The sequence below is a fragment of the Ochotona curzoniae genome, unplaced genomic scaffold (genome assembly GCF_017591425.1).
Source record: "Ochotona curzoniae isolate NIBS_2020 unplaced genomic scaffold, NIBS_Ocur_1.0 contig_4105, whole genome shotgun sequence".
Lineage (NCBI taxonomy): Eukaryota > Metazoa > Chordata > Mammalia > Lagomorpha > Ochotonidae > Ochotona > Ochotona curzoniae.
The window spans coordinates 11,362,832-11,379,183 of NW_024466129.1; the positions used below are offsets into that span (position 1 = coordinate 11,362,832).

Consider the following 16,352-nt stretch of genomic DNA (forward strand, 5'->3'; position numbering starts at 1 on the left):
TGCAGGCCTGATAAGATGAATCTCCTAATTACTTCAGTCCCACCCAAAGTGCTTTCCTCCTGAAAGCTTTGCCTGGGTTCTCCCCCTGCTGTGCAAAGAAATGAAACATCAGAGACATCAGCCAGTATTTCCTCTATGCTTTCCTGGCTCCTTGCCCCTGACATATGCAGTGGGAAATCCGTGAAAACCAGTGCAATAAACAGAGAACACAGACTGGTTCCCACTCTGTCAGCGATGCCATCGCTGACGTAAGTGACAACACCTGTTCCCCAAAGTGACTGTGTATTTCTTACTATTTCTATTTATTTGAAGGATTGGCATGGAGAGAAATGTTCCACCTACTGACTCACTCCCTAGGTGGTCGCAATGGCAAGGGCCACGCCAAAGCTAGGAGCTTCATGTAGGTCTCCCATGTGGCTGTAAGACCCAAGTCCTTAGGTCATCTTCTGTTTTTTTTTTCCCCCAGGTGCATCAGCACAGACAGTTCCAGAATGGAACTGCCAGGAAACAAAGTAGAGCCTAAACAGGACGCTGGCACGCCACAGATGGCCACTGAACACGCTGTACCCTGACACAGACCCTCTGCTGCTTTTGTTACAGGTGCTTCTGTATGTGCAACGACCCAAAGTCAAATCTCACTAGGAAGTCCACACTCTTTTTATGATATAAAACTGCTTTTAGAAAACTTGCCTAAGGAGAACATATTTCATGTATTACATACAATTTAAACACACAATGCTTCATACTCTCCTTCCTTGTTTCTTTAATTTGTTATAACATATTCATCTTCCATAAGTAATTCAACAGGCAGAAAGTAAGACCAAAATTCCACATTAGGCAAAGGCATAAGCAATAATCAAACCTCAAAATGTAAATTTCACTAACACTATATTTATTGGTACAGTACCACAAATCGGAAAACATAGGATATTATGGTCTGGCTTATTTCATTAAGTACAATGGTCTCATGCTGCCTCCATTTTGTTGCAAAAGACAGGGTTTCATTATTTTTTATGGCTGAGTACTATTTCATTAAGGATATATACCACATTTTCTTTATCCAATCACCAGGTGATGTAAACTGGGTTGGTATAAACATGGGGACAGATAACCCTGTCACATGTTGATTTCATTTTGCTTGGGCAAACTGCCAGGAGTGGAATGGCGGGGTCCTGTGGTAGGACTATTTTCAGATTTTTATAAGTGGAATCTCCATGTTGTCTTCCATAATGATTGTACTAGCTTACATTCCCATCAACAATGGCTTAGGGATTTTTTTCCTCCACATCTTCACCATTAGTTGCTTTCTGATTTCTATATGATAACCATTCGAACTTGGGTGAGCTAAAACCTCATTATGGTTTTTATTTGCAATTCCCTGACGGCTGATGATCCTTAGCACTTTATATGTCTGTTGGCCAAGCTGAAAAATTCCTGTTCATGTTCTTTGTGCATTTATTAACTGTATATATGTATATATATTTCTTTTTTTTAAAAGACATATTTCTATTACAAAGTCAGATATATAGAAAGGAGGAAAGACTAAGAGGAAGATCTTCCATCCAATGATTCACTCCCCAAGTGAGCACAATGGTTGGTGCTGTGCCAATCCAAAGCCAGGAGCCAGGAACTTCCTCCAGGTCTCCCATGCAGGTGCAGGGTCCCAACGCTTTGGGCCGTCCTCGACTGCTTTCCCAGGCCACAAGCAGGGAGCCGGATGGGAAGTGGAGCTGCTGGGATTAGAACCGGTGCCCATATGGGATCCCGGGCACGTTCAAGGCGAGGACTTTAGCCACTAGGCCACCACGCCGGGCCCTGTATATATATATCTTAACTGTATACAGTTAAGATAGTTAACTGAACATAGTTTGTAAATCAGTTCTTCCATTCTGTTTGGTGCCTCTTCACTCTGCTAGATGTTTCTTTTTCTGTGGGTAAGTTTTTTAGCTTGACAGTCCTATTAGTCAACTTTTGCTTTTATTTCCTATGCTTCTGGGGTCCTCTGTCAAAAGTCTGCCTCAGCCAGGGTTGTGACTCATTTCTCTTACACTTGCCAGTAATAAGTTTACTCTTCCAGGTCACAGGTTTAAGATGCTTGATCTATTTTGAGTCTACCTTTTGTGTAAGGTGTTAGATGGCATTTTATAGGCAGAGAACCAATTTTCCCATTTGTTGAAGAGACTTTCACTCCGGAGGATGCTTTGTCAAATATTGGTGATATTATACAGATTAATTTTGGGGGTTTCTAACGTGTCCCATACGTCTATTTTTGTGCCGGTTCAGGTGGTTTTGATTGTAATCACCTGCAGTATGCTGCGAAGCCTGATGTATGAGACCTTCAGTTCTGCTTTTATTGATAAAGATTACTTTAGCAATTTGGGATCATTTGTGTTGCACATGAACTTCAGATCATTTTTTCTAGGTCCAAGAATGCCTTTGGTAGGTCAATTCTAATTGCATTAAATCTGTAATATTTTTGAGTGGCATGGACATTTTTTTGAAATTATTTTATGATACAGTTTCATTGATTCCGGGATTTCTTTTCCCCTTTTCCGAAATCCCTTTCTCCTTTCCCCAGATCCTCCCTCTGCACTGCCCTCCCCTGTGCACATTAATAATTTCTTAGCAGAATATTTCGGTTCTCTTATATAGGATTATATCATCCACAAGCAGAGTGAATTTAACTTCTTCCTTTCCAATTTATATCCCTTGAATTTCTTTTTCTTGCCTACCGTCTTTGCTAAACTTTCCAGACGATGTTGAATAGTAATGGTGAGAGTGGGCATCCTTGTTTGGGGCTCTGGATGCTGTTGGAAAAGCTTCATGTTTTCTCCATTCAGTGTGATGCTGGATGTAGGTTTGTCATATATTGTATTCATTGTGTTGACATGTGTTCCTTCCATATCCGAATTGCTTAAGGTTTTTTTTTTTATCATGAAGGGGTGTTGTGTTCTATTAAATGCTTTCTCTAAATCCACCGAGCTACTTCTATAGTTTTTATTCTTCTGTTGGTTAATGAGAGGTGTCAGGTCTATCGATTTGCATATGTTGAGCCATGTCTGGATTGGATCCTTTTTGGTCCAGGTCAATGATGAGTCTCATGTGTGCTGAATTCCATTAGCTAGTATTTCAATGAGGATTTTTTTGCATCTTTGTTCTCTTTTGTTATTGAATCTTTCTCTGGTTTCTGAATTAAAGTTATGTCAGCCTCACAGAAGAAGTTTGGGAATATTCCCTCTTTTTTTTTTTTTTGAAGAACACATTTTTATTGAATTACTGTCTTTAACAATTAAAAATTCAAATCCATATGTTCTACATTTGGAAATTTGATTCTTAAATTTACGTCAATATGCAATGAGGGTTTTTTTAATTCACTTTATATAAATTAGTTACATTGCATTATGTGACACAGTTTTATAGGCTCTGGGATTCCCCCCATTCCTCCCCAAACCTCCCCCCATGGTGGATTCCTCCACCTTGTTGCAGTATTATAGTTCAAATTCAGTTGAGCCCTCCTTTTCAATTGTTTAGAACAGTATAAGAAGAATCGGGATTAATTCTTTAAAATTTCGGTAGTATTTAATAGCAAAGTCATCCTGTTCTGAGTTTTGCTTTCTTGGGGAATCTTTATCACTGATTCAATTTCCACCTTGATATTTGGCCTGTTTAGGTTTTCTAGGTCTTTGTACGTCAATTTTGGTAAGTTATATATAAGCCTTTTCTCTAGATTCATCAAGTTTATGAAAATAACTGTTTATAGTAAATCTTACTATTTTTATTTTTAAAAATATTTATTTATTTATTGGAAAGTCAGATGTGCAGAGAGGAAGAGACAGAGGAAGGTCTTCCATCCAATTATTCACCCCCCAAGTGAGCACAACGGCCGACGCTATGCCAATCCGAAGCCAGGATCCAGGAACCTCTTCTGGGTATCCCACATGGGTGCAGGGTCCCAAGGCTTTGGGCCATCCTCGACTGCTTTCCCAGGCCACAAGCAGGGAGCTGGATGGGAAGTGGAGCTGCCGGGATTAGAACTGGCGCCCATATGGGATCCCGGGGTGTTCAAGGTGAGGACTTTAGCCGCTAGGCCACCACGCTGGGCCTGCTATTTTTATTTTTTGTGGCATCTATTATTTTTTTAATCTATGATTTTATTAATTTGGATCTTCCGCTTTTTCTGGTTAACTGGGCCAAGAGTTTATCAATGTTATTGTTTTATGTCTTCAAAAAACCAGCTCTTTTATGTTTTCAAGAAACCAGTTAACTTTTAAAAATTTTCAATTTTGTTCTCTAAATTTTACTATTTCCATCTTGCTACTGATTTTAGGTTTGGTTTGTTCTTGGTTTTTATAGGTTCTTGAGATGTTGAGTGAGAACATTTCCCAATTTCTTTATGTAGGCCTTTCTTACTATAAACTTTCTTCTTAACAATACTTTTTTGGTATCCCTAAGTTTGATAAATTATGTTGCCACCTTCATTAGTTCCTAGGAACTTTTTATTTTGAAAGAGATCATTTTTCTATCCACTGGGTCACTCTCTAGGTGCCAGCAACCACCAGTGGTCAGCCAAGCTGGAGTCAAGAGCTTCATTCAGGTGTCCCACGTGAAGGGCAGGGGTACAAACACTTGGCTCATGTGCTGCTGCTTTCCCCAGGTCTGTGGTAGGCAGCTGGGTCAGACGCGTAGTTAGGACATAAACTGATGCTCATATGAGGTGTTGGCATCAGAGGAGACAGCTTAATGTGATACACAGGACTGGGCCCTGAGTTCCCTTTAGATTTCTTCTGTGATCCACTTTTAATTCAACATATGGTTTAATGTCCATGAATTTGCATGCTTCCCTAGAGTTTCTTATGTTGTTAATTTCCAACTTCATTTTGTTGTGGTTAGAAAAGACACATGGTACAATTTCAATTATTTTTTTGATTTCTTGAAACTTGTTTTATGGCCTAGCATATTTTTTATTATGGAGAAAGTTCAGAATAAGGGTGTGGGATAGGGAATGGTGGAAGCAGAAGGTATATCTGGCCAAAGCACGCTTCCATTCATCTCTGAACCTCAAAAAACCAACCAACCAACCAAACACCCCAAAAACCATCAGGTCACAGGTGTTTGAACCCTAAACCAGGAAGAACATGAAAGAAGTTTCTAGAAGCAGCTATGTACACCACTAGAAATGGCTTAGGGTTGCTGCTGCTATGTCTGTAGCTGAAGATAGCTTTCTGGGAAGGGTACGGTTCTGTTACTACAGGCTAAGCCATAGAAGGTGTGGGACATGTGCGCAGCACTGAACTTTGCACAGTGTTGGCCATGAGGGAAAGCTCAGGACCTGTCAATACCCCCTGCTCCAACCCTGCGGCAATACCCCACGCCACCAAGGCAGGAGAATTCACAACCCGAAGCCTGGCCTTGCCCACTGCCTGAGGTGGGATGAAGCGGTGGCCGAGGAGTTAGTTCTAGAGGGTTTTAACCACAGCCTAAGTGCTGAGCTATCACTAATTAGAAGCAAAAGTTAAACCTGTGTTAATTTTTCAGACCTGATGTGCATGCTTTGAACATTATCCAATGTTTTTTTTTCTCCATGGAAGGGAACATCTTGCTCTGAGTGCAAAATAAGGTAGGTAAAGTAGATGCGCAGGCAGTACCTGTAAGCTGTAATTAGCCTTTGCCTTAATTAGCTGTGTAATGAGTTCTGCTGTGTGCTGGAAATGGATTTTTTCTGTAAAAGAAAAGAGGACAGTGTTGATCAAAACCCACAGCACCACCAAGGGGCGTGCTTTCAACAGACACGCAGGGTCAGTGGACGCTCTTGGTCCTCACCATCAGCAGTGGCATGAATGAGCAGAAACTGCTGTCCCTCCAGTGCCGACACTCGGTGTGCCACCTTGGTCATCTGTAGAAACAAGGGGAGACGGTGAGTGGGCTGCAGTGCAGGTGGGCAGGTTTGCTGATGGGAAGGGGAACATCTTATGAGAAGTCCTGGGAGACGTGGGAGGCTTTATACTGCAGTAAAACGCACAGCAAACCTCAGCTGTCTCTGCTTTCCCTTCCGCTCAGCCGTTTTGTGTAAGAGACAAGGGTTGGAGGAGAAGCGAGAAAGGGAAAGCTGTTATCACTACTGATACGCAGCCTTAGAGGGTCTGTGTTTTCCCTCTGGGCTGCTGGGGGCAGTGGTGATATTTGGTGCTAAGTCAGTTCTATTACACATGGGCGGCAGTGGTGATATTTGGTGCTAAGTCAGTTCTATTACACATGGGCGAGCCTCAAGATGGCACAGATCTCTAGACTCCCTGTCTGCACTTGGCTGATGACATCAGAGGCAACTGGATCAGAGGAGCTGGCTGCAGCACAGTCAGCAGCTGACTTTCCCACAGTGTAACCAGCCCTGGGTACTTGGGGAGTCAGGAACACTGACCCCTCTGTGGTCCTGCGAGATTGCCCCCATCAAATACTTTCTCAACACTCCCCTGCTACTCTGGAGCCCTATTAAGGAAACAGAAGGAAGCTATAGAGGTCACGTTCCCAGTGGTGGGTCTGGAGGATTCCTGGCCTGACTTGCACTGTGGAGAGGAAGAACTGCCAGGCCACAGAATGACGGAGCAAGTTACAGGCAGGCCAACGTGCAGGGCTAGGAGCTGGGAATGCGAAGACTGGGGTCTTGAAACTTCCCATTTTTGCAAGTGGCAGTTTTGTCCAAACATACCTCATATGCTCTGTTGTCGAGTCCATGGAGGCCCAAATATCGCTCAGAAAACGCAGAGGCTGGACAGAAGCAGAGAAGGGGATTATGTCTCGTCTGAAGGACCCAGATGCTAGGAATTCCCTGGCCTGGGTTCAGGGCCTAAGCAGTGGGTCCACTTCCATCAGGGTGGCAAAACAATTTTTTTTAAAGATTTATTTTCAGTGGAAAGTCAGATCCACAGAGAGAAGGAGACACAGAAAGATCCTCCATCTGCTGGCTCACTCCCCAAGTGGCCTCAAAGGCCAGAGCTGAGCCAATCTGAAGTGAGGAGCCAGGAGTGTCTTCTGGGTCTCCACTGTGGGTGAAGGTTCCCAAGGCTTTAGGCCATCCTTGACTGCTTTTCCCAGGCCACAAGCAGGACACCAACTGGCATCCACATGGGATTCTAGTGCATGCAAGGTGAGGACTTTAACCACTAGGCTACTGAGCCAGGCCCACAAATGCTGGTTTTTGCAAATGAAACTTGCAGCACAGTGCATTAAGCTGTCACTTTTAGTGCCTCATCCAGTGTCCCACACGGGTGCAGGGTCCCAAGGACTTAGGCCATCCTCCACTGTTTTCCTGGGCCACAAATGGGGAGCTGGATGGGAAGTGGACATGAACTTGTGCCCACATGGGATGCTGGATTCTGCACATAGAAGATTAGCCAGTTGAGCCATCCTACTGGCCCCATAACTCTGCACTTCAAATATAATATATATATATCACATTTATTTATTCTTATTGGAAAGGAGGATTTACAGAGATGAGAGAGAAAGTTCTTCCATCTGTTGGTTCATTTCCCCCAGTGGCCAGAATGGCCAAAGCTGAGCGAATCAGAAGCCAGGAGCCAAGAGCTTCCTCTAGGTCTCCCACGCGGGTGTAGGGTCCCAATGCTTTGGGCCTTCCTTGACTGCTTGTTTTTCAAGTCTACAAGCAGGGAGTTGGATGGGAAATGAAGCATCCAGGACGTGGACTGGGGCCCAAATGAGATCCTGGCACATGCAAGTGGAGGCTACCACACTGGGCCTTAAATCTCTGTCCCTTGGGTCCTCACAGAAGCAATTGGATAGTGCAGTTGTAACATTTAAATGTGTCAGTTTTGGTGGTTGAGTATTAAAATAACATCCAAAGCAAGGAAAATATAATTAATCTGAATCCTAAATAAACAGTATAGCCCTTCATCTCATGGTAGAGGAATGAATGGCAAGGGTGTATGCTTCCATCAGGGTCTGTTTATTCTTTATGAATTTTAGTTGGGGGCTGGTGTTGCAGAGTGGGTAAGTTGCCATCAGCCATCCCAAATGGGCACAAGTTTGAGTTTTAGCTGTTCTATTTCTGATCCAGCTCCCTGCTAATGGCCTGAGAAAGCAGGGGAAAATGACCTGGGTGTTTGGGCCCCTGCCATCCTTGTGGGAGATATGAAAGAATCTCCTGGGTTCAGCTTGGCCCAGCCCTGACCGATGTGGCCACATGGAGAATGGATAAGCAGCTGGAAGTGCTCTGTCTCTCCCGACTTCTCTGCAACTCTGCTTTTCAAATAACACAAACATGTTTCAAAAGTTGAGTCACATCCCTGTCCAGTTGAAACCTTGAATGCAGGTCTAGGTTCTGCTCACAGACCTGGCTGCTGCCAGTTGACAAAGGAATCCAGAAGCAGGGCTGCCCTGTTTGGCAAGGCAGGTGGAGGGGGCACTGCACAGGGTTGGGAGACTCCTAAATGACTTGGAAAGACAGGAGGAGGACTTGCTATCTTGGGCTCTGATGCAATCCAGACATAGGTGGCAGCATTTGCATGCATTTGAATCCGGCACATGGGCAAGAGTATGATGAAAAAGGTAAGAAAGTCTCACTGAACTGGAAAAGTCTGAGCTATGCCCCAAGTGTTCCCCTGGGAGAATGACTCTTGAATAGATTAAAATTTTGAAGTAGGAGAGTTTTTGCGTATTTCTAAGTGGACCACATTCTAATAAGACCGCATTGGCAGAATTGGGCACATCTGGACATGCGATTCAACTTCTAAACTCAAAGTGGCTCCTGCATTGTGCCATGCGGTCCACAGGCACTGAGATGGGTACAGGGCTCAGCTGGCAAGGTGGCACCATGGCAGGGAACAGCTACAGGAGTTGAAGCTAACACTAAATTCAAATGTGCTATTAATGTTGGCAGTTGGACAGGCCACAGCAGACCAGCCACACAAGGCCCCATCACTTGATTTTACAGCCTTGTGAAGCAGCTCTGCCTAGCGCAAGGTTGTGCAGGGCTAAGAGCCTGACTGCCCTGATCTGAATCCAAATTTCCAGAACCACAAGCAAGAACTTTCAGCACATGAAAAAAAAAAAAGGGGTCATGATGACATTCACATTCAGAGAAAAGGGGTTAATAAACAGAAAGAGGGAAAATTCAGAGAGTTTGAGCCACTGGACAATGAAGTCCTGTCTCCTTGGACAGAGAGCCGGCTCCATGCCCAGGGCTAGTCTCATCTCTAACCTCACAGCAAATCATCCTGACAATCTGACCCCCAACTCTGGCTCAAGACCATCATAAAATAAACTTTCCAAGGACAGGTGCTGGCCAGGGAGGAAATAGGACGGAGCTGAGCTATATGGACTGAGGGGTTAATAGTGATTCTTGGGACTGCCCCAACTAGTTTCACATAATACCTGCCTTGCAAACAGCCCAGCTGCAGAACTCCGTGCAGGGCCCTTGGCCAGATTCTGGGAGCAAAGAGGAAAGGCAGCCTGGCAGGCAACATAGCAAATATTTTCTGTTCACCATTGATTCAAGTCTTTCTGACTCTCACCACTGCAAACTGAGTGATGAGTTCTATTTTCACTCCTGGTCGCATATTTTGGGAATGATAGTCACAGGCTGTTGGTGGATTGATCACCTTTGTACTAAACATATGACTTGGGACTAACTCCTCTCCTCCCCTAGACTCTTCTTAGGAGATTTAGCCCATCATCCATACAAGCTCTGAGTGATTTGTTAGGAACTGGGGGAGTCTGAGATAGGGAGACTTTAAGGTGGTGAGGCCACTTACCATAGAGTTTGAAGTCTGTGATTGGAGAAACAGCAGAGCCACAGGTGAAGGTCTGACCTTGATTTTCACTCTTTGCTGGGAGGATGTAAGTGCTCAGGTACCCACCGTAATCCTGGAAAAGATCACCAGAGGAAGAACAGAGAGAGGCAGGAGGAAGTATCAACAATTCATCGGAGGGTGTGAAGGGGGCACTGATGCAATGGCTCAATTGGCTAATCCTCCACCTCCAAGTACTGGGAGCCCATATGGATGCCAGTTTGTATCCTGGCTGCTCCACTTTCCATCCAGCCCTCTGGTTGTGGTCTGGGAAAGCAACTGAAAATGGCTCAAAGCCTTGGGAACCTGCACACCTATGTCAGAGACCCAAAAGAAGTTCATGCTTTCTGGCTTCAGAGAGGCTCACCTCCGGCCTTTGTGGCCACTTGGAGAGAGAACTAGTGGAAGGAACATCTTTCTCTCATCTCTGTAAATTTGTCTTTCCAATAAAAATAATAAAGCAAGTCTTAAAAAAAAAACCCCTCCAGATCATCAGGAAACCAACCTTGGATGCAGCAAGGTCAGGGCCTTCAATAATTTCTATTTTAAGAATATTTTAACTTACGAATTGTTTAAGAGCCATAGTAAGAGATGAAAATCAAATGCCTTTCCAACTCAATATTGCGTGATATTAGTCTGTTTGTCTTGGGGCTTCAGTGCAAAATGACAAGGATTAAATGCAACGTGAACTGGAAATTCAGCTATGAAATTCACAACTAGGTGCATTATCCTTACTCAGGCAAATTGGAACACCTGCCTTGCCTACAGGTAAAGACAATGATTTTGAATGGGGAACCAGTGCCCGGGACTTAATGTTGACTTTCCACGATGCAAGAACTGGGCATTCATAGGGCCCACACTTCTACAGGGGTGAATATTTATGCTCCCATGTTGTCCTGTTATTGGGGTTGGCATAAGGAGCTTACTTCAGAATAGTCTCCTAGTGAAAAGTGTCACAGCCACCACCTCCTGTGGGTAACACATATGTGCTGTAGATTCCCAGTGAAAAGACCCAGCGTTATGTTAACCATCTGCCCGTGGAACCTGCATCCCATAGAGCTGCTGGTTCCAATCCCAGCCATTTCATTTATGATCTAGCTCCCTGCAAAAAGCCTAAGGAAGTAGTGGAGAATGGCCTAAAGCCTTGAACCCCCCACACCCACAAAGGAGTCCCAGAAGAAAGCTAGCAGCCCCTGGCTTCAGACTGGCTCAGCTCTGGCTGTTTTGGTCGTATGGGGAGTAGTCTAGCAGATGGAATCTCTTCCTCTCTCACTTCCTCTTTTTTTTGTAACCCGAACTTTCAAGTAAAAAAAAAAAAACCATGAATAAAATGCAAGACCAAAGGGAGGAAGACACAAGTGTGATGCTTTGATGAGCAAAAGTGGGCAGAGGGAACCAGGGTGCAGCTGGGTAACTGGATAAGGGGTGTGTGTGAGTCTATGAGCATGTATGAGGGCTTGTGTAAACGTGTGAATATATATAGGCTTGTGAGTATAATGAGTATGAGCATATGTGGGTATGTGAGTTTGTGCACATGCATGCGGGTGTAGACACGTATAAACGTGTGTGAATATAAGCATGGATGTATTGGGGTAGGAGCTGTGAGTGTGTGGGACATATGTATCTGATATGAAGCCAATATTAAGTCAAACTCACTCCAGGATCAACCACTTAGCAACTATAGAGTTATAATGTGACCAGAGGTGTGTTTCTTTAACAGCAGGAACATCTTCATGTCAGTCAAAAAATCTTTTTACAAAGAATGCTGTTTAACAATGACTTGTCAATGAACAAATCATCCGTGCTTTATCTAAAAACTTTATTCTACAGGGTTGTACGGCCTACCTGAGTTTTAGCAAGGGGCCAGCAAAATCCTCTGGGCAATTTTTAGTCTCAGGGTCCTGCAGACTCTGGCTCACGTGTATGTGGAGCAGTCCTGGCTCCTTCAGGCTTTGTGACTCCTTTACTAAGCTGCACTGCACAATAAGGCAGCAGACAGAGCCTACTGCCCCTGGATTCATATGTTTTGGCCAAGAGAAAACACAGATGAAGCTACAGACTTCCAAGAAGCTGCACTGAAAGAATTGCCAGCTCACATTCTCTGAGCAGTGCAAGGATGGGACCATGATACCTCTGCCTAATGCATGTTACAAAATACGTGGCATCATGAGTTAAATTGTTTTCTGTAATCCAATATGGGCACTGGTTCAAGTTCTGGATGATCCATTTCTAATCCAGCTCTCTGCTAATGCTCCTGGGAAAGCAGCAGAAGAGGCCCAAGTGTTTGGGCTCCTGCACTCACATGGAACACCTGGATGAAGTTCCTGTCTCTAGCTTAGCCCAAATGGTTGTGACTGTATGGGGAATAAACCAGTGGATGGAAGGTCTCTCTATGTGACTCCTTCTCCAACTATGACTTTTTTTTAAAGATTTATTCATTTACTATTGGAAACAGATTTACAGAGAGAAGGAGAGACAGATCTTCCTTCCATTGGTTTACTCCCCAAGTAGCTGCAGCAGTGGAGCTGAGCTGATCTGAAGCCAGGAGCCAGGAGCTTCTTCTGGGTCTCTCATGCAGTGCAGAAGTCCAAGAACTTTGGTTATCCTCTGCTGTTTTCCCAGATCACAAGTAGGGAGGCTGGATTGAAAGTGGAGCAGTCTGGACACAAACCAGCACCCATATGGGATCCTGGCGCTTGCAAGGTGAGGATTTGATCACTGAGTCATTGCACTGGGCCCTATGACTTTCCAGTTAATAGAATAAATCTTGAAATACATACACACAAAATAGACATGTTTTGTTGAAAGAGGCATGGAAACCCATTTAGATAGACTAGGAAAGAAAGCCAGTAAGGGTGGCAAACACATTCCTTGGCCCTGATTCCAGCATCAGAAGTGCATGATTTGAATCTGAGGGGTGCACGGGGCTCCCTTCTCACACAGCATACTTGGTTGTCAGTGCTATTAAGCCAACCACTGAGAAAGCTGGCTACTTGCAGATTCCTGCATCTGCTAGCTTCAGAAGTGAATTACTAAAGGTCCCAGGAATGACACACATGTACTTTAAGGCAAATTAAAAATGGATAAAATGAACCAAGGCCCAGTCCTACTTCTGAGCTACATGTCTGTTGGAAATAGCATAGTGAGGTAAGGGTGGGGAGGAAACCAATGATGATTCTAATACTCAAAATCCTGTTCCTAATTGGCTCTGATTTGTCTCTGGGCCAATTAGAGAGGCAGCTGACTGCCTCGCTTCCCATATGTGGGCATGGGATGACTCCGGTATGCCTGTTTCTGGGATCAGCCCATGGGCAGGGCCTGGTCTCAAAGGCACACTGCTCCCATTGAAACCTGGAGTTGGAGGTTTGGAGATGATAAAGTGAGAGCTGCTTCAATGACTGCCTCCTCAAATCTTCACCTGCTGTGGCACGGAGAACCACATAGGGAGGTCATGCACTGTGAGTTATCCTCTGAGAAAAAAGATGGAGGTATGTGGACCCAACTGTGTTCTTGTCTTTTAGAGACCGAGGGGGTTTAGGACCAAACTGTCTTAGGAGAAGTAGAGGCCATATGCCAACACAATAGGAGGTGGTTTTTTTAAGGACCTAATTGCCAAACACACATCTCTGAACCGTGGCCGAAGCTTCTGACATGGACCCCAGATGGATGTTTCTCTGATTTGACAGCACAGTACATGAAACCCCCAACAGCCTCCTCCATTCCTGCTAAAGAGCCTGTCACATAACACAGATAACATGCTTGCCTTCCTTTCTGGGGCGCCATCCTAAGACTATGGCCAGCTTATAGATACATAAATCAAAACCTAAAATATCTTCATTTCTTTCCAGATTATGTAAAAGGAAACATGGCACATGAGATGATCAAATGGAAGCTCATAGTAACAGAATCATAAGCATCCAATCTCTTGCTCTTAAGGAGATAGTTCCTCGCACACTGCCAGGTCAAGGGCATCTTCAATACATCAGCATGAGACCAGGTGATGCCACAGTGAGTACCCCATTCTTGAACAGAGAGCTGTTTAGACAAAACCCAAACTCACCTTCCCAAATACAGCAACACGTGTTTTATCAACGTACTGTTCTTTCAGCATGGTCCTGCAGAGTTAAGCAACAGAAAGAGGGTTCAATGTGTTGTGGTAGTATTTTTTTCTCCAATGGCTTGCTGCTGTTCTTTCCAATCATCTTAAGCATGAAACTCCCCCTGAATTTTGGAACTCTGTTTATTGTTATCATTTAGTTATACAACTTATTGACAGAGGAACATTGGTTGAAGGCAGGAAGATCATTCTGGGAAACCCAGCCCCCATGAGCTTCCTGCCATCTCCGTTGCTGCTTGACCCAGGAGATGCTCAGCCACTCCATGCTCTGGGATGGCCCTCAGAGTTGGAGCTGTGGGTCTGTTGTATAGGGCTTAGGTGCAAGCTGCTGAGTTTCCATTCCATGTGTGGGGCCCTTTGTCTTCAATTTCTGGGGAGGAGGTCCCTTTCTTGTGCCTCTTTGGCTGCAGGATCACTCTTTCCTTGAGCTAGCTGCTGAGATCCTGGCTTGGAGGTAACTGGCCTATTTTTCCAGCCTGACACTGCTTGGGTCCCTGATCCATTCCTATCCACTCTGGTCTCTTCTGTCACCACAACAACTGCGTTTTTTGGGGCGGGCAGCGGGGGGGGGGGGGAGCGGTTCTAGGCTTTACTTTGTGGTAGCCATCCTGCCACCTGCTGGCACACTCACTTCATGGTAGCTGGTTGTTTTCTGGATATCTAAATTACGTTTATTTCCATGTATGTACCATTGTCAGAATCCCCTGCCTATCCTCTTCCCCACTCCCCCAAACTTCCATTTCTATTTTGTGTTGATTATTTTCTTGTCCCCATTTGCCATATTCTGCCAGCTGGATAGGGCAACTAAAGAACTTCTAATGGCCCTTCTCAACTGGTAGGATATAAAGCTGGGGGTATGGGGCCACCTGGATGCTTCATCCCACTCCATCCATCTCAGCAAGGACCCTCCCTCCCGCCCCACAAGGCTGCAGACATGGGCAGCCTTCATGTTTAGAATGGCAGGTGCCTTTGTTGTTAATTAATGCTGGAGGAAATGGATAGGAGTTCAGGGAAAGGCTGCATCTGGTATTAGTCTCCACAAGTCAGGCATTTCCATGACTTTCACAAGTCATGGAACTTCAGATGACTTTGGCATCTTCCATATATTATTGTCTGGTTTAACATAATGGGCTTCTGCAGATTAGTCCTGGAAAATTGATGATTTACACATTCCCTTTATGATACGGTTTCAGCTTCATTTATATTTTAGAATACTAGTTGAGAATGAGACAACCGGGCTGCTTATTCCTCCTATTTCTTCTGCCTCTGCCCCCTCCCCTTCTTTCACCCATGTCATCTATTTAGTGAGAACCTGTGATTTGTTATAAGGTTCTGTGCTAAGTCTTGGGGATCAATACTGAATAATTTATAGGCCTTGATTTTCAGAAACTCCCATTCTTAGGATGAACAGCCCTTGTGTTGGGTTCTTGTTTTATTATGTAAGAGCTTCGTGATCTTCATGTGTGTCCCTTAGAGTTTCAGGCCTCTTCTCCTGCAGCCTCAGACACTGGGCTCAGGGGAGTACAAGAGGAAGGTGAAGTGAGTGAACTCCGTATTTAAAGTCTTTGCACCCTGCACCCATGTGAGACCCAGAAGAAGCTCCTGGTTTTGGATTAGCTCATCTCCAGCCACTGAGGACACCTAGGGAGTGAACCAGTGGATGGGAGATCTTTTTTGCCCTCCTTTTCTCTGAAAATCTGACTTTCTAATAAAAATAAGTAAAATCTTAAAAAAAAATCTCAAATGGTCCCACCTGCACATTTTATGCTTGGACTGCAAACTATAAAATGTGCTGTACTGCTCTCAGAATTGATTCTGAGAAGATGTGCTTGTCATCTCAATGAAGCCTTCCGTGTTCCTCCGTTACGTATAAAGCAAGCAGGAACTCACTAAGATGATGCGAGGTGCATCTCGCCATCTGGTCCTGTCACACTGCCTTCCTGCCCTGCAAACTCTACCCTATTTCTCTGTTCAACCTGGCTCTATATGACCTACCACACCATGCATGTCTGTGTGCCCAGCATAAGTTAGGTCTCTGCATGATTCTAACCTTCTGTTCACCATACTTTCTCTGTGTGGAATTTGCATCTCCCCTTTTTCTATATGGGAAAAAAAAGCTTATTCACTTTTCAAGGTTGCCATAGGCCACTTCTTCCCAGAAAGCTCCCTAAGTAGGGCTTTTTGCTTCTGACGAATTGTGATCCAAGTACTGGTGTGGTTCCATGTGTAACTAAATCGCCCATTTACATGATTGTGTCATGTCAGCTGCCCATGGAAATGAGGAGCAGGAGCTCCAGGATTAGATGGAGGGAGAGGTTGAATAGGTGGCTAGGTCAATACTTTATTTTTAGAAAATAATGTGAGAAGAAGCCATTCATTCACTCATGGAAATCATCAACCAAGTGTATGCCATACTCCGTCCATATTTTTAAAAG

General features: G+C 44.4%; 1 protein-coding gene across 1 annotated transcript in view; it reads right to left on the minus strand.

The window, feature by feature from the left end:
• Positions 1-16,352, minus strand: part of DPP6 (dipeptidyl peptidase like 6) — a 768,584-nt gene that overhangs the window by 2,015 nt on the left and 750,217 nt on the right. Inside the window, exons 21-25 of the mRNA XM_040984381.1 lie at positions 13,861-13,915; positions 9,765-9,876; positions 6,704-6,762; positions 5,821-5,893; positions 5,646-5,719 (exon numbers count right to left, since the gene is read on the minus strand). Of these exons, the coding sequence (XP_040840315.1) occupies positions 5,646-5,719; positions 5,821-5,893; positions 6,704-6,762; positions 9,765-9,876; positions 13,861-13,915 (373 nt within the window). The remainder of the gene's footprint in view (positions 1-5,645; positions 5,720-5,820; positions 5,894-6,703; positions 6,763-9,764; positions 9,877-13,860; positions 13,916-16,352) is intronic.